At 40.9% G+C, this 18,756-nt stretch overlaps 1 protein-coding gene across 1 annotated transcript in view; it reads left to right on the top strand.

The window, feature by feature from the left end:
• Positions 1–18,756, top strand: part of obscna (obscurin, cytoskeletal calmodulin and titin-interacting RhoGEF a) — a 100,331-nt gene that overhangs the window by 38,987 nt on the left and 42,588 nt on the right. The window contains 17 exon segments of the mRNA XM_036579774.1: positions 20–286; positions 683–949; positions 2,328–2,594; positions 4,438–4,704; positions 6,601–6,867; positions 8,203–8,469; positions 9,173–9,415; positions 9,495–10,320; positions 10,627–11,756; positions 12,839–12,896; positions 13,001–13,113; positions 13,853–13,962; positions 16,181–16,261; positions 16,263–16,382; positions 16,471–16,565; positions 16,679–16,852; positions 18,284–18,443. Coding sequence (XP_036435667.1) covers positions 20–286; positions 683–949; positions 2,328–2,594; positions 4,438–4,704; positions 6,601–6,867; positions 8,203–8,469; positions 9,173–9,415; positions 9,495–10,320; positions 10,627–11,756; positions 12,839–12,896; positions 13,001–13,113; positions 13,853–13,962; positions 16,181–16,261; positions 16,263–16,382; positions 16,471–16,565; positions 16,679–16,852; positions 18,284–18,443 — 4,712 coding nt within the window.

The raw sequence follows: 18,756 nt of genomic DNA, 5'->3' as shown, positions 1-18,756 counted from the left end.
AAACAACCATTCTTTCTAGAACAACCACTGTTCTTCCGTGAGGAACTCCACAGTGTGGAAGCAGACGAGGGTGAAACTGCCCTCTTGTGCTGTGAACTGTCTAAACCTGGGGTTACAGTGCAGTGGAAGAAAGGAACAGTGCTCCTGAGACCTGGAAGCAAATATACGATGAAGCAAGATGGTTGTGAATTAGAGCTTCAGATACATGACCTGCAACGCCAGGACAGTGGAGTCTACAAGTGCTGTGCTGGTAGCCTCGAGGCGAAAGCTAATATTGCAGTCAAAGGTAAACTATTTGGGTGTTAGTGGCAAAAAAGTATGATTGAGTTAAGATTATGTAGCTTATTTCCAGAAATTATTTACTTGTTTTAGGTCATTTTATTAAGTAATATTATCTCACTATACTGGCAGATAATTTTGCTGGTTTCAAGCACTTTTCTTAAAACAAGCACAATTATCTGCCACTATGGTGAGATAATTTACCTGATAAAATGACTAAAAACAAGCAAAAAATGTTAGAAATAAGTTAAATAATTTCAAATTAAGCTCACAACAATCTCAACAGGAGAAATATTAGATTTCGTGACTATATTAGGATAATTTTATTTGACAAGAGTTTTTGCAGTGTATTATTTTTGTCTTCAATTGCAAAATAGTTGACCGTGATTTTATAACTTGCCAGAGCAACCCCTGTTCTTCCGTGAGGATCTTCAGAATCAGCAGGCTGAGGAGGGTGAAACTGCCTTCCTGTGCTGTGAACTCTCTAAACCTGGAGTTGTGGTGAAGTGGAAGAAAGGAGCGGTGCTGTTGTCACCAGGAGACAAGTATGAAATGAAACAGGACGGTTGTAAAGTGCAGCTTAAGATCCATGACCTGAAGGGAAGGGACAGTGGTACTTACAAATGCTGTGCTGGTAGCTTGGTCACTACAGCATCCGTTGTGGTAAAAGGTAAGCTGAATCTCTGGGACATTTACATTTGTGCATTAGGCAGGTGCTCTTATCCAGAGCAGCTCACAGTTTAATCATATACACAGATAGTCATGTACAGATAGGAGTCTTTCCTAAGGACTCTTATTGGTATATTGTGATGGGCTGCAGTATAACTCACTACGCCATGTAAACCTCATTGCTGCGGTTCTCGGGGACAGAATCAAATGCAGTATTAATTGTTGACATACTTCACATGTAATGGAATTGTGAAATAACTGAAGTTTGTGGGGAGGGTCGTACCAGAAACCCCCTCATCCTTCCAATCTAATGCTCTATAAAAATCTCCACCTTCTGTTTCCTGTAACAAAGTTTTCACAGTCACCACCAGCACCCCATCTCCTGCCTGTTTCTAAATTCTATCTGTCAGTCTTACCACCATCTGGCCTTATAACGGCAAGCAGAAGCCACCCAGAACTCCAGACTAAGGCCCAATCCCATTTCACCCCTCGCCCCTACCATTTAGCCCTTATCCTACCGTTTTGCGATTTCACGTGAAGGGGTAGGGTGTCCCGATTTTGGTTGAGATAGTGGGGTAGGGTGAAGTGTTAGAGCTGCATGAACCCTCCAAACTGAGGTTTTTCAGAGGCTCCAAACGGAGTGATATGAGAAAAAAAGAAAAACCGGCAAGATGGAGAACAAGAGACCAAAGAAACCCACAAATGTGAGTAAAAATTACGACAACCATTGTATTATTTTAGTTTAATGTCGTTTTAATGTATTATGGTCCTTTTCTTCATACCACGCATAAAAAAATCTGCTAGTAGTATGCTGATGTCTCGGTAGCTAGCTAAATTTCCCATTCCACCTTAAAAGGTGCTGCTGTTACATTCTGGCTCCTCAGGCGTCAGAACTGCCGCACCATTTAAGGTGGAACGGGACAATTTGAACAAGAATCTGGTGAATATCTGACTTCAGCTTCATATCACTGAAGAATTAGGGTTGATAATAAATAATCACCCCCCTCTTTGAAGGCATATGATGCCCTAAATGTAACTAAAGCCCAGCAGTGAGGAGCTGAACTTTACCCTCCTCTGCTGTCACTGCAGACTGGCAGGGTCGCCTACAGAGCAGCGCTGGTAGCTGTTAATGAAGTAATGCTCTTTTTATTTGAGGGTCCCATTTTGCAGGGGAGCAATTCAATAACTCAGTTCTAAGGGGCAAGGAGACACTTGAAAACGAGGAGTAGGGTTAAAAATAAGAAATGAGATTGGGCCTAAATCTTCTAAAAGTTCTCTCCCTTCACCTCACACTACCTCCATATGTCAGAAGCACCATCCAAACTAAGAAAAAGATAAGGTACATTCAAATGATAGGATTGTCTGATGCTTTATTTCAGAACAACCACTTTTCTTCCGTGAAGAACTTCAAACGGTGGAAGTGGAGGAGGGCGGGAATGCCTTGATGTGCTGCGAACTCTCTAAACCTGCAGCTACAGTGCAGTGGAGAAAGGGCACAGTGCTGCTGAGGCCTGGAAACAAATACGAAATGAAACAGAATGGCTGTCAGTTACAGCTTAAAATTCTAGATTTGACAACTCAAGATAGTGGTTCCTACAAATGCTGTGCAAGTGGCATTGTGACTACAGCCTGCCTTGAAGTGAAAGGTATGTGCAATCCATTTCCATTTAATGTGAAAAGTCTGTCCGTCAACAACAGTGTCTCTTTTATAGTGGTGTCGAAATTTCCATAAAAACCTTTTTTTTATCAGCACTTAAATCATTCAAGCGCTGACCCCTCAAATCATCTGTAATAGTGAAGGCTGAAGCCCAGCTCCAGCACGTTGTATGCTGCTCTGAATCCATAGCTGTAGACTCCTGCAGATTCCTCTGGGACCCGCCACAATGTTGTGCGGCACGGGACAAATTTTTTTCATGGGAGCAGGACGAAGTGCACATAAAAAGATTAATGAATAGCGTAAATAAAGTAGAACCCCCACTAAATCATAAATATAAACAATATAAAGTGATAACAGTAAACCAGTTAAAATGAATGAAGTCATTCTAAAGAGCTGCGAAGCAGCTGATCACGTGAACAACACGCAAATTCTCGTAGCTGAGACCTGATTCACACATACCGGAAAGTCTTGCTTTTCATTTCAGCGGCCATCTTAACTGGTCAGTGCTTTCACACAGGGGTCACAGAGTGTTTAGAGAATAGATCCACCACCGATTTTTCCACGTTGCTGAAATAAGGCATGAAAATTAAACAGAAAGCCATCTAAAAACTTTAAAAATTTTCAATTTCAATTTAATTTAATTCATGATGAAATGCTAGTTAAATATTCTGTGTTGCACACAGATTTTCCGGATGGTTTACCAGGCTTGAAACTTTTTCCTAATCATAAATCTGTCCAATCAGTCACTGAGCAGAGTGACTGATGTGACCATCTATCTGTCTGAAAACAATGTCTGTATAACTTTCTCACTGCTCTGCCCTGCAGCACAAATGCTGTATGTAGGAAAGGTCAGTGTGTTTCTCCCCACCACGCAAAGGTAGCATGTGTGAATCAGGCATTACAGAGACGGCAGAGCCTTCAGCCAATCAGCTGCTCAGCAAAACACCAAAAATAACCGCACTGTGGTTTAATTCCTGCTTTATTTTCACTGGGAAAAAAAGGCATTTGGTGAAGTTACTTCACAGCGAGCCTGATGACCTCAACACAGAATAATGTATTTTTGAACAGACTATATGAGATATCGGATGTCGGTTCGTTTGATGGAACTGCGCAGGCGGTAGCAGGAGAAATGATTATGATTTTCTGCAGGGGCAGGCGGGAGCGGTATGAAATCTTGTGGGAGCGGGTGGGAGCAGGACTGAGAAAACAGTCCCACACAGACCTCTACTGTAGACCCCTCATTCAAATGCAGCTTCAGCAGATTACACTGGATAGTGCTCACAGGAGAACTGTGGATAACTCAAACTGACAAAAGCACAAGCAAAGTGGAACATTCCAGTTCTCCTCGAGAGCCTCCACTGTCTCTAAAATTACCCAATCTGTATAAACGAGAGATAAAGGCTACAATTGCGGAGGTGTTGGAACTATTTATTGTATATATCAGATTTATTGGCCAGGTTTGCTTAAACATACAAGGAATTTGGTTTTGGTTACAGGAGCTCACAGTGCACAGTATCAGACAAACATTTACATGTAGTAAATAAATAAAAAAAATAAATAAAATAACAAAATAAAATAAAATATGCATTCCTACCATCACTCACTCATACACATATTCACACAGTTAATTTGAACCTGAACATAAAAGTCATATAATTTCCACAGTGAACGCAGTGACAGCCAGTGAGAGCAACAGTGGCTGCATGTTCCAACCAATGAGTTTATATATCACAGAAATTAAATATGATATAATCTGTTGTATATAAACTCATTGGTTGTTCACAAATAAGTACAGAGTCCAACTGTAGTGTTATTTTCTGCATCCTCTGTAGAACAACCGTTACTATTTTGTAAGGAACTCCAAAGTCTGGAGGTGGAGGAGGGTAAAAGTGCCCTACTGTACTGCGAACTCTCTAAACCTGGAGTTGCAGTACAGTGGAAGAAGGGCACCAAGCTACTTAGACCAGGAGATAAGTATGAGACGAAAGAGAATGGATGCGATATACAACTTCGAATATATGACGTTTCAAGTCAGGACAGTGGCACTTATAGATGTTGTGCTGGCAGTCTGGAGACAACAGCAACACTTTATGTGAGAGGTATGTGATTTGTGAGCCAATTGATTCATTTACCCATATTAGTATTCCAGTGGTGTGGGCTTCTGAAACTGTGTCCACTCTTCTATAACACCCCTACTGCTTTTTGTCTGTGGTCATTAACTAGTGTCCTCCATTCTAATGAGGCACACAAAAGCTACTTGAGTGCTAGGAGCTCTCACTTATGGAGAATATTCATCTTGCTAGAGTTAAGTGAGAGTTAGTTACAAGCTAAGTTTATGAGGTGCCTTGCATGCGAAACTAAAACAGCAATTTATTAATATGTATGTTGTCTTATAGATGTTTTGCATTCAAAATGATGGACAAAGTAAAAGACAGGATGGAGAATATGGACAGCGCATATGGGGCAGTTGTAGGCTGGAGGTTAGGGAACCACCCTTGTGACCGGAAGGTCACCAGTTTGATAACCTGAGTCAACAGGACATGACTGAAGTGCCCTTGAGCAAGGCACCTAGCCCCCAACTGCTCCCAGGGCGCTGTGGATAGGGCTGCCCACAGTTCTGGGCAAGTGTGCTCACTGCCCCCTAGTGTCTGTGCTTTCACTAGTGTGTATGTGGGTGTTTCACTGCACAGATGGGTTAAATGTGGAGGTGAAATTTCCCCGTTGTGGACTAATAAGGGTCACTTAACTTAATATTATCAGCATCCAGCACATCAACTTGGGATAAGAGTATCTGAATCAGCCTGTTCAAAACACAATCAAATAAATCTCCAAAAATAAGATAAAAGAAGTCTAATAAAATGACATTTCAACATATACAGGCCTTTAGCCACAGTGCTGAAAGGTCATAACAACCAGAATAATAAAAAATGTAGTAAACATACACCGATCAGGCGTAACATTATGACCATAACATTATGCATACTTTGTTAGCCCCCTTTTACCCTGTTCTTCAGTGGTCAGGACCCCCATGGACCCTCACAGAGCAGGTACTATTTGGGTGGTGGATCATTCTCAGCACTGCAGTAACACTGATGTGGTGGTGTGTTAGTGTGTGTTGTGCTGGTCTGAGTGGATCAGACACAGCAGTGCTGCTGGAGTTTTTAAACACCTCAGTGTCGCTGCTGGACTGAGAATCGTCCACCAACCAAAAATAGCCAGCCAACAGCGTCCTGTGGGGAGCATCCTGTGACCACTGATGAAGGACTGGAGGATGACCAACACAAACTGTGCAGCAGCAAATGAGCTATTGTCTCTGACTTTACATCTACAAGGTGGACTGACAAGGTAGGAGTGTCTAATAGAGTGGACAGTGAGTGGACACAGTGTTTAAAAACTCCAGCAGCACTGCTGTGTCTGATCCACTCGCACCAGCACAACACACACTAGCACACCACCACCACATCAGTGTTCCTGCAGTGCTGAGAATGACCCACCACCCAATTAGTACTTGCTCTGTGAGGGTCCATGGGGGTCCTGACCCCTGAAGAACAGGGTAAAAGGGGTCTAACAAAGTATCAGAGAAACAGATGGACTACAGTCTGTAACTGTAGAACTACAAAGTGCACCTATATAGTAAGTGGAGCTGATAAAATGGACAATGAGCGTAGAAACAGGGAGGCAGTCACAATGTTATGCCTGATCGATGTAAATGACAGTAATAAACCAGACTGGTAACCTTGTATCGATTCTTGTATATATGATTTATAAACTGACGTTCATTTTTCGTTCGTTATTCTTCAGCCAGCTTCACAGACATGTCAAGAATAAACCTTTTTTTTGGAAAATGTATTATATTGCTCTGTGCTAGGGCATTGCTCATGATGTGTATTCCCTTTTGTAGTTTACAAGATCATTGCATGACTCTTAATCTGCTTAGAACTGACCAATCAAGGCTTAGGCATCCGTTTAATAACATCTCTATCTGTCATGTTCAGAGCAACCTCTGTTCTTCTACAAGGAGCTCAGAAATCAAGAAGTAGTGGAGGGTGAAACTGCCTTGCTGCTCTGTGAGATCTCTAAACCTGGAGTTCCAGTTCAGTGGAAGAAAGGATCGATGCTCCTGAAGGTCGGAGACAAATATGAAATGAAACAGGATGGCTGTAAGCTGCAGCTTAAAATTTATGACCTGAATGGTCAAGACAGTGGCTCTTATAAGTGCTGTGCGGGTAGCGCAGTCACCACAGCGTCCATTGTAGTCAAAGGTATGTGGGTTATTGGGGCTACCATGATGTATTTGGGTTGAAAATGAGAACTAGAATGAATCCCTTGAACCTTAGGCTTCTTATTTAGTTCTTAACACTTCAGTAACCACTTTGAATTATTTGATAACTATTTGGAAGCTAATATGTAGTTATGAGCAGTGGTGGACGAAGTACACAAACCATGTACTTGAGTTAAAGTAGAGATACCCAAGGTAAAATATTACTCCAGTAAAAGTAGAAGTTCCTCCCTTTAGACCCCCACTTGAGTAAAAGTACAAAAGTATTTGCCTTCAAATGTACTTAAGTATCAAAAAGTGAAAAGTACTAAAAGATTAATTATGGTTCTAAAGTCCTATTATCATTTTGTAACAAGACTCTTGTTTCATTAACTCATTTTAGGTGAAAATACTCCAGTGTCACTCTTGATACACCAATATTTTAATAGAATGTCATTAATTAGTGACGCTGATGTCTATTAAAATTATCATAAGCATAAAACACTGAAGGCAAACAGTTTCCATCAGGTAGAACTGAGTGGCTCTGAAATAACTTTTTGTGAACAAGCGAAGTTTCAGTTTAAGATTTATTTGCAACTTAGTTTAAATAGAAATTAGTTTAAATTTAAACAAGTTTCAGTTTAATAAAAACTTCACAAAAAAGATTCACAAATGAGTTTCCTTTACTAAACTGCATCTGTAGGTCACTGTTCATAAACATAAACTAGCAAAAACAAATTTACTGTAAAATGAAATAGTGTTTGTATAAATTCAGAATAAAGAAAAATGCCAGTCACAACTGCATATGTGTACATATTTCTATATTGTGGTCTATTTATACAAAGTTAGGTTGGTTCCATCATTTATGTTGAATAGACACTCCCAAAACTTTGCGCTGCTGCACTGATGTTGAACCGTGTGCTTGCACTGGGTCGGTATGACCAACAGGTCAAAACAAGCTCAAAACAAAGTGCGCTGTGCCCTGATTGGTGTTTTTGCTTTGCGCTTCTTTTGTTTTGACGTTACGTTTTTATGCACACATAAACCAAAAGGAATGACAGATTTCTCATAATGTAGTGGAGTAAAAAGTGAGACATTGAAATGTAGTGGAGTGAAAGTAAAAAGTCACCCAAAATGGAAATAGTTCAGTAAAGTACAGATACACAAAAAACTACTTAAGTACAGTAACCAATTACATTTACTTCATTACAATCCACCACTGGTTATGAGAGTAAGGAAATGAAGCGTGAGCCCACATACAGGCCCTTAAATGCAGCAAATAAAGGAATGAAAACTGTTTTATAAACTCATTCTTGCAAACGTTCTTTGTCCTCTCCAGAACACCCTTTGTTTTTCTGCAAGGAGCTTGAAAGTCAAGAGGGGGTAGAAGGTGAGACTGTCTTGCTGTGCTGTGAGCTTTCTAAACCTGCAGTTACAGTACAGTGGAAAAAGGGAGCGGTGCTGCTAAAGCATGGAAATAAGTATGAGATTAAGCAGAATGGCTGTGAGCTACAACTTAAAATCCATGATTTGAAGAGCCAGGATAGTGGTGTCTACAAGTGCAGTGCTGGGAACGTAGAGACAACAGCTTCTGTTGTTGTAAAAGGTACATCATCTATAGCTGTGTCCCAATTCAGGAGCTGCATCCTTCAAAGGACGTAATCTACGAAGGCATGTCCTGCGTAGACCCGCAAAGGCTGAACCGAAATGAGACGGTCTGCTCTACGGCGGATTTTCTGTGTGCGTCACAGCACCACTGTTCCCACCCTTACCGCTGCATCACAAAACGCCGCTCCTGTCAAGTTCTTTTAAAGTTTTTTAATGATCAAGCCATAAATTTGGATTTTGGTTTTTTATTTTTTTCATTTATTAGAGCTGGAGATGCTTCTCTCTGTCTGCGCCTTGATCCCTAAAATAAAATGAAATGCTAGCATAAGTTTTGCATTAGACCACATTGGCTTTTTTAAATATTTGCATCTTTAGCTATTCGACTCAGTTTAAACCCAATGCTTATATTTAAAAGTGTCTCCTCAGCCGCCGTTCGCTGATGCCGCCATGTTCTCGAATCTTCACTGGCACGCAGTGAAACTTGGGATATGTTGGCTGGCGAAGGACCCACCCATTTTTTGGCTGCATATGAAGGAGCCTTTGAAATGGGACTGCCTAGTTGCACTGCTGTGACGCAGTCTACTTTCAATTGCAGCCTCCGAAGTATGCAGCCCCTGAATTAGGATTCAGCATATATGTTGTCTTTTTAAGATGGTCTTACGTCATCAAATTCTTAATTTAACTCTGTTAATGCCTTTCAGAGATTTCAACTGAACCTAAGAGCAACCCTCAGGTACCACCACGCTCAAAGGGTAGGACTTTCCAAGAAGGTTCTATTCTGGATGGACAACACAGTGTTCTTGAACAAAAGCAGCAATCTGTGGATGTTGTCTCAGGGCAAACGGAGGATGACCATGTGAATTTTGGTGTGAAAACCAGAGGAGCAAGACATCCAGAAGAAAACTTCAGCAAGACGAAAGATAAAGGAGGATGGAAAACCCAAAGTGACACCTGATGTCACCAAGTCCACTTACTTGGAAGAAGTGTCTGAGATATCTTCTCCTGTGGACTATGTTCCTGCAGAGCAGAGTGACAAGGAACAGGAGATTTTTGTTGTAAATGCTGCAGAGATTTCTGCCAAACAAATCCAAGAGAAGACAGAGCAAGTACAAATGAAAGCTCCATGCAAAGATACAACAGAACGAAAACATGAGATGCAGGGCAAAAGCACACCTCAGGCCCCTCCTCGCAGCAAAGGAAGGTTTACCCAACCAAGTGTTGACCCACAAGGGCAACACAGTATTCTGGAGCCAAAGAAACAGGTTGTGGTCAAGAAGCCATCTGTGGAAACAACTTTCAGAGATACATCAGAGAATGAACACCTTGATCTCAGAGAGGAGAAAAGAGAAGAGATACTTAATGTGAAGGAAGCATTACTAAGCCAAAACCTGAAAGATGAGAAATCAGTTGTCCCTAATGAAACACATCCAGAACCTAAAAAGGTTCCATTCTCTGGTGAACCTGAGAAGAAACTGCCAAAACATGTTCAGGAGAAAGTGGATCAGAGAAGTAAAAAGCAACATGTCATTGTTGAGAACGTATCAGAAATGTCATTAAAAAAGGTTTTGACCTCAGAGCCATCTGTGGAAACGTCCTCCAGAGACAGGATACAGGGTGAACAGCTGGATCTTATTGAAAACAGAACAGAGGAGAAAGATGACACAAAGGAAACAGCACTAAGGCAAAGGGTACAAGACAAGAAACCGACTGTACATAATGAAAAGCATGCAGAACCCAAAATTGCTCCATGCTCCATTGAACCTCCATTGGAGAAACTGCCAAAGCATGTTGAGAAGAAAGCAACAAACAGGAATATTATAGACCAGAGAGATAGAAAGCCAGAGAAAATGTCAGATAAACAGGTTGTGACCACAGAGCCATCTGTGGATACGTCTTCTAGAGACAGATTATGGGGCGAACAGCTGGGTCTCTGTGAAAACACAATAGAAATGAAAGAAGATGCAAAAGAAGCATTACCAAGTAAAAAAGTTAAAGACACAAAACCAGTTGTCCTTAATGAAGAGCATCCAGAACCCAAAATTGCTCCATCCTCCACTGAACCTGAGGAGAAACAGCTCAAGCATGTCAAGGAGAAAGCAACAAGAGGGAATATTATAGACCAAAGACATAAAAAGCAAGAGAAAATGTCAGAAAGGTCAGATAAACAGGTTGTGACCACAGAGCCATCTGTGGATACGTCTTCCAGAGACAGATTATGGGGCGAACAACTGGGTCTCGTTGAAAAAACGTCAGAAATGAAAGAAAATGCAACCGATAATAAACCAGTTGTCCTTAATGAAGAGCATCAAGAACCCAAAATTGCTCCAACTTCCATTGAACCTGAGGAAAAACTGCTAAAGCATGTTGAGGAGAAAGCAACAAGTGGGAATATTACAGACCAGAGAAGTAAAAAGCAAGATACAATTATTGAGAAAGTGTCAGAAATCAAACAAACCCCTGAACCGAACCTACCACAGGTGATAGATGTTAGTGTCACAGAGCAGAAAAACAGGAATCAAGTCTTTAAAATGAAAAAGGTCCCAGAGCTATCAATGACTCAACCTCAGGAGAGGATACCAGTGGAGGTCAAAACTGAGGGTGCAAGTGTGGACATTAAAGACCAGAAAGCTACGAAACAGGTCAATCAGGCAGATGCAGCTACAGAATCAGCGAAGTGCACCACCCCTCCTCAGGCAACCCTAGCAGAACAGCCTGCTCAGGATACTTCTGGTATAGAAATAAGTGCTGAGGACGAGTCAGAGATGTTAGAGGCTGCCATTAAGATCCAAGCCGCCTTCAAGGGTTTCAAAGCTCGAAAGGACATGCGACCTGTCTTTAAGGAGGTGTTCAAGAACCAGAACGTGGAGCCCAGAGACACAGTTCGTCTGGAGTGTATTGTTGAGGGAAAGGCCAGCACAGTGCGCTGGCTGAAGGACGGTGTAGACTTGAAGTCAGGGAAATGGACAAAGATCAGCCACAGTGAGGATGGTAGGTGCATGCTGGTCGTAACTAATGTAGTTCCCGAAGACGCAGGGATCTATACTTGTGAAGTTGGCAACAAGTTTGGGACAGTTAGTTACAATGGGAATGTGACTGTGGGTCATACCAAGAAGCCTGTAAACCAAACTCCACATAGACCAGCAAAAGAACCTATGTTGGCAAAGGAAGCTGTGCAGACCTCTAAAACTAAGGAGGAGTCACTGAGAGACGCCTATGACCTGCCTGCAGATGATGCCAACAGCAAGTTTCAGGAGAAAAGGCAAAGTCTGATTTCAGTCAGTTCTGGTATGTTGGCATGAATAACTAATCGCTTCATATCAAATTTTGTATAAAAATTATACAGATTGTTACTGAAGTGCACGCTTAAGAAGGAGGTGCCACAAAGGGTGAGTGATGACATGGAAGAACATCTTTTGGTTCCCTAAAGAACGATGTTTAAAAAGAGATTTGTGAGTGGGAAGAACCTTTTAAAGGTTTACAGCGTTTTCTGAGTGATGCCATTCAGGAACCACTTTTGGTTCCCTAAGGAACCATGTTTAAAAAGAGATTTGTGAGTGGGAAGAACCTTTTAAAGATTTAACGGTTCTCTGAGTGATGCCATAGAGGCACCACTTTTGGTTCCCTAAAGAACCATGTTTGAAAGAAGATTTTTTAAATGTTTTAAATGTTTAAAAAACTTTCACATAATGAAAAGATTCTATACCAGTTTGAGGGTCCCACCTAGAACCGCTATATTATGTGGATGTTCTGTAAACTTTAGAAAGCTTTTCACCCTCAACACATATCATTTACAAAAATAGTTCTCTAAAGAACCCACCAAATAATCAATTAAAAGTTGATTTTAGGGAACCAAAAATGGTTCCTCTACACACTTAAAAATGGTGGTCTCCTCAAGGGTTCTTTATTAAAGAAAATGGTTCTACTAATGGTTCACTCAAAGAACCCTTGGCATGATTAAAGGGTTCTTTGCATCATTAAAGGGTTCTTCTGACTGATGGAGAATGTGTTGTAAATGGTTCTATTTTGAACCTTTTTGGAAAAGGGTTCTATACAGCACTGAAAAGGGATCTTCTATTGTTATGATGCCAACCCTGCAATGACAGAAGAACACTTTTGGTGTTATATAGAACCCTTTTTCAAAAAGGTTCTGTGTAGAACCATATAAAACACATTCTCCATCAATCTGAAGAAGTCTTTAATCATGCGAATGTTTTTTTATGTATTATGGTTCTATATAGAACCAGTTTCTTGAAAAACCATCTTTTTAGGTGTGTAGGGCAGTGTTCATAGAGCCCTTTCTGACACCTTGATTTTTAAATGTGGAGCTGAAGTTTCTTTTCCTTTTACTTTGTGTTGTCGTTTTTCAGTGTCCTGTCCATCAGATTACGACACTGCTCCTGATGTGGAGACAGGCTACGTCTCCAGGTAAGAACTAACTAACCCTCTTGATTTTGCATCTTCAGTTTTTTCTTATTTGGCAAACGTATATATAAATGATCTGATGTGATGTTTATTGTGCAATTTCACAGGGAAAATGAAGTGGAAAAGATAAAAGTCCAAACTCAGTTTTCCCAAAGTTCAGAAGAGCAAAGGACCATCAGTCCTGAGCCACAAAAAGCCACTGTACAGTTGAAAGTTAAAGGTCAGCATCTTTGACAGATGTGTGTTTAAAACTTAAACTTCATAATTTTCTTATTTTAACTCTGTTACTGCATCAATATACATAAATATTAATAAGTGTTTTAGGACTATAGAAGAGTGTAGAAAATGGCAGTGCCCAATGGCAGTGTATTCAGTTACTCCCATTGTATGTATTTAAGATGCAGTTCTATTGCTGCATGCTGTTGCCATATGGCAACAATTATTTACTGTTGTTTAATATTAAACCTATGGTGTTTAAGCTGGTTTTATTTAGAAAAACCTCTCACAGATTGTGTTTCAGTTTACATCTTGAAGCTTTTGTGTATAAATATTGAATTATACAAGCATTTCAAAGCTTCAGAAGACAGGCATCATCTGCGTGATTTATAGTTGAAAAAAGAACAACAGAAAGACAGAAAGATCTATGATCAATACATAAAGCCTCGAGGTTTCCAAAGAAAAGGAAAAACTTTTGTATTCAGAGAAAAAAATAAAGGAAAATAGTTGCTGCCGTATGGCAACGTTATGCAGGAAAGAGTTAAAGAAGTGCTAATTTACAGATATTGCATGAAACTATAGCATGCAGCTTTAGCAGTTGGTGGAAACTGTTCTTTTGAACTTAACACAGAAGAAAGTGGATTGCGACAGCGTAGAGAAAGCCTTTATTTGGATATTGTGATTGTGAGTGCCCTGTTGATGCAATTTTTCCCAGTTAAGTGAAGATTTTTCTTTTTTTACAGGCAGTGAGTCAGTAAGCAGAACACCATCTCCCAAATACCCACATACCCACAAGTCCTCAGCCAATGCAGAATCACTATCAGAGTCAGACGGGGATGAAGACAGAGCAGAGGTAATAGACCTCAGAAGTCACATTGTCATTCTGTGGTCAACGTCATGCCTGCTTCAGGAACTGTAAGCTGATTTCTCTGTGATTTCAAGAGTCATCTCACTGACCTCAACAACATACCTCACACAAACCAACAAGCTTTGCTGAATGTGGTACTTAAGTTATTTTGTCAGTAGTAGCTTAGTGTAACGTAGTGACTGGCTTATCCCATGTTAGAAACCCGGTGAGCTATGGGATAAGCCACTGACCAGGCACAGAGATGGATTTAAGTGCAGATCAGTAGAGACTCAAGAAGGGGGAGGGGGGACTCTCACTCACAACCTTATGACATGGGGGGAGAGTGCATTACCACTAAGCTACCATGGCAATGCTATGGAAAAACCTTGCGGAAGAGTTGATAAACAAAAGGGAAAAGGCTAAGAGTTTCCTACACATTAGAAGCTGATGCAGTGTCAGAAACGGAGTCCTCCATTGTACTTCAGTTAGGACGCTGCATCAGCTCTGTCGGACTAGAAACGTGCTTGTTTGCAGTGAAAAGACGCTTCGTCAGGCGTCGAAAAAGTTCAAACCTTTTCAACTTTTGCTGCAACGGATTCTGACGTGGAGGCACGTCAACCACTAAAAACATGCAAGCAGAAGAATCCAAGATGGAGGACAGTAGCAACGCTGTGTCTTTGTCTTCGTGGCTGTTGTCTGCTTGTCACTGTACATGGCCATCGCCCAAGTTTTCTTTCAAAGGCCCATATTTTTTTGTTTCTGGTCCATATGTTTTGTTTCCCGCTGGATTTCGAACTCCGCCCAGCTTCAGCCGTGTACACGCCTTCTAGACAGACAAGATCTGCATGCAAATGCGTCTACCGCTCTGTCCTTGCGTTGTCAAGATCAGGGGTATTTAATTAAAATTCTGTAAGGTCCAGTTAGAGAAAATATCCTCAAGCAAAGGTCCAGAACATCATAATGTCAAACTTGCATTATGATTCAGAGCCATATACTGTTTACTGTAGTAGCCTAGTAGTTATCAACATCTTATTAGTCAAGAACTGAATATCAAATCAAATAAAGTACAGTTCAGTCATATTTCAATAATATTTATTGTCAGTTTTCTCTTTTTAGATCACGTCATGTGAAATAACTTCCCTCTGACTCACTTTCTTCTCTGACTGCTGTTTCTCACCTCGCCCCTCCCCTGTGTGCGCATCACTCATTTGAGTCTCAGTGCTCATCATAATGCACAGATCTGATTGGCTGAGTAGCGTCACATGTGATTTTTACAACACGTGATTGGTCTGTGAGTCTTCCAGGCCGCTAAATCTACCGTAAAGGCTAGAAAAGTTATGCAGATTAAAATAGGACCACGCCTTTGAAATTACAGGTCCGCATAGGACAGCATCTGGGTCCGGACTCGGACTGCGGTCTGCCTATTAGAGACCTCTGGTCTGGTGTGTAGGCATCCTAAGGCAGAACAAAAGAAACGCCAGAGCAGCATCTTTAAACCAAAGAGTTTATGACAACTAAGGAGGAAAGTAGCTAACAGAAAAAGACACAAACATTTTTTTCTTTTTTGTATACTTACACAAGGAAAAGCTGGGAGAGAACCCAGAGTTTAACAAAAATTCTAGACCCTGGAGAATACTGTTTACCAGCTCAGCAGAGAGACATGCACACGTCAGCCTGAACTCAAGACTGAGCGGTGAGCTGTGGGAGAGCTCTCCTTATGTAAAGCGTACACAGCTGCACCTGATCAGCCTCAATCAGCTCGTCCCGGTTCTCTGACTCCTCCCAGTGGTTGGAGGCAGCCTAGCAGAAGGCCAGATGTTACACCTACAGTCTGAGTAGCTGGTGTTGGTATAAAACAGTGAAAGTTTCTTGGTAGACTTACTTTCGTGCAACATCATTTCATTGCAGAGAAGTGTTTGTTTGTTGTATGTATCTAATATTTTCTCATGTTTTGACTGCTAAACAACCTTGCAATTCAGAGGATCCAGTGACAATGGGGGAAAAATATGTACACAGGACAAAGCATATCAGGTTTGGAACATCTTTGTTGACCACAAGGCAGCGACTTTCGAAAATGGCATTAATTTTTCTGATAGAGAAATCTTAGTTTCCAATTTGGGCATGAAACAGAATGACACACAACTTCAGAGGACTGTAGTGTATCCAGTATTTCATGTGAGACGTTTTGTATTGATTTTCACCTCTATGTAATTTTTTTCTTTAGACGTTTGATATCTATGTAGCCAAAGCAGACTGCCACCCCACTGGAGGTAATAAGGAAACATTTATTCTCAAGGAGGGTCAGTTTTGTGGAGGTGCTTGATTCTGTACATCCAGTTAAGTGGCTGGTTCGTACTAAACCAACCAAAACCACACCATCCCGCCAAGGATGGCTGTCCCCAGCATACCTCGAGAAGAAGACAAAGGTTAGCATTGTCATGACATGAATAGTTTAAATGCTTATAAATTCAATGACATGTCTCCTGACCAATTCTTTGAATGGCCCTGTCAAAGGAGCTGTTTTTGCTGGCCCAAGACCAAGAGACAAAAGATATTTGCAATAAAGGTAGAAGAACACCACCTAAGGAGGAATATAGAGTGACTTTACGGTGAGTTTGAGTCATCTGTTTGACATAAATTAACTAGAAAGCAGGTCGTGAGTATCTTATCTTATTTTTAAAGTAAATGTAGAGATGTGTCACTTTGTCTTTATTCTTTTCAGTCAGCTGATCAAGGGTCTGCTTGATGGTGAGAATGAATTTGTGAGAGAAATGAACTTCTTTGTGGAGAACCATTTACAGTACATAGAGACCAACACTCAGGTGCCACTCACCATTCTCAGCCAGAAAGAGGGCATATTCCGCAACATAAGGGACATTGCAAGCTTCCATGAATGGTAAATATACCCCCTGGAAAACACACTGTGTGTCCAAAAGTTTCTAGAGATCCAGCTCACCCACCGTCTGAAATGAAGGGTATTAATAGGGAGTTTGTTCCTCCTTTGCTGCAGTAACAGCCTCTACTCTTCTGGGAAGGCTTTACACTACATTAGGGGTCACAACTCGAATGTTAAGAAGAGCCATTTTGTCCATTCAACAAAAATCAAGCCGTCTTTGGAGCAACAACATTTTATGTCCATTTTACCATCTTGGCTCTAAGTATGTCTCAGTATGTGCTGATGTACTAAAATAGGCTAAAAATATGTAAACGAAAACGCAGACTTACTTTGCCCGGCTTTAAGCTTTAGCTCAGCTATAGGCGCTTTTCTCGCATCTCCAGCAGGAAACTTTTCTTCGAAAGTAGAATAGTTTCTTGTAAAATGTCTCTCAACATTTGATTTTTTACGAGGCTGAAGTCGCTTCCCATTCGCCAGCTTCTTGTTCAAATTTCTCTGTTCCACCTTAAATGGCACCTAAGGTGCGAGAATGTAACTGCTGCACCACTTAAGGTGGAACGAGAAAATTTGAACGAGAAACTGACTTCAGCTTCACGACTTGGTGTTTGACAGTTTCTCGCTGCAGATTAAACATATCAGGAAATCAGCCGGAGTGATTATAAACACAAATAGTCTATTTGTCTCCAAATTATCGATGTTTGTCTTAAATCTTTCTCTATACCTTCTCATTAGCTACTAGCTAGGTGAGATTGTTGTCTGTGTTGCTATGGTGACCAGCAGTCTGCTCGGCCATCTTCAAGGTTAAAGGGTGAATTAGCAGGTCTGCAACTCCAGCCACAACAGGGCAGTAAAAGAGCTAGATGCTGGAACATTGCTTTGAGGATTTGATTGCATTCAGCCACAAGCTCAGAATTTTCCAACGTTTAAACCATGCCTTTCCGAGGCAGACTTGTGAGTTGAAAAGATTTTCAAAAGGATTTTTCACACTTGGAGTTCAGAAAGTTCCCAGTTGCCACATGATCATGAACACTTCATTAGTTTGGGATCACAAACACAACTCCAACTCTCAAACACAACCCCATGGCATTGGATGGAGCACCATCAGTGCAGAGAATATAGTTCTACTGCTCCACAGCCCAGTGCTGGGGGCTTTATAGCCAACACTTGGCACTGGACATAGTGACCTTAGTCGCATATCTGGCTCCAGAGCATCTCATTCTGTCGTTAATGCTTTTCTGTGGAGGTTATACAATGTGTGTGTGTGTGTGTGCAATTGAACACCTGTATCAGCAACGGTTCACCTTAAAGTAGCTTCATTCACTCATTAGAAAGGCCGTCTGGATACTTTTGGACATACAGTGTATAATTATTGTTTTCTCAAAGGAATTTCAGGACATTCTTTGTGTGTTGAAATAATACTGTATATTTCAGCTGTATTTTACCAAAGCTAGGCCAGTGCACCACAGACGATGATGTGGCCCAGTGCTTTGTGCATTACGCGCCAGACTTTGAGATGCATCTTCAGTACATTTTAGGCCAGTCCCAAGCCGAGGCCTGCATATCAGACAAAAACACGCAGCATTTCTTTAAGGTAAGTGTGTGCTGTTGTAAATAACACCACCAATTATTTCTCTAATGTGACCAGAAGGGAATTAAAACTTGAGATGCACATTTTGGCAAATTCTGACCGATAACCGACCATCAAGTCAGTGATTTTCAACTTTTAGTCTCTAACCCCCTCCAATCAGCCTGCAACTGTTTTACTTGATTTTAGTTAACTTTTATAGTGATTTTAGGTTTTTTTTAGTTCTTATTTCATTTTTATTAGTCTGTTCTTATATATTTTAATACTGCCAATCTAATGTTTTACATCATTTATTTTTTTATTTATTTCACGAATTATA

This window comes from Colossoma macropomum, unplaced genomic scaffold (genome assembly GCF_904425465.1).
Source record: "Colossoma macropomum unplaced genomic scaffold, Colossoma_macropomum, whole genome shotgun sequence".
Taxonomy (NCBI): domain Eukaryota; kingdom Metazoa; phylum Chordata; class Actinopteri; order Characiformes; family Serrasalmidae; genus Colossoma; species Colossoma macropomum.
This window is presented reverse-complemented; position numbering and strand designations above follow the sequence as displayed.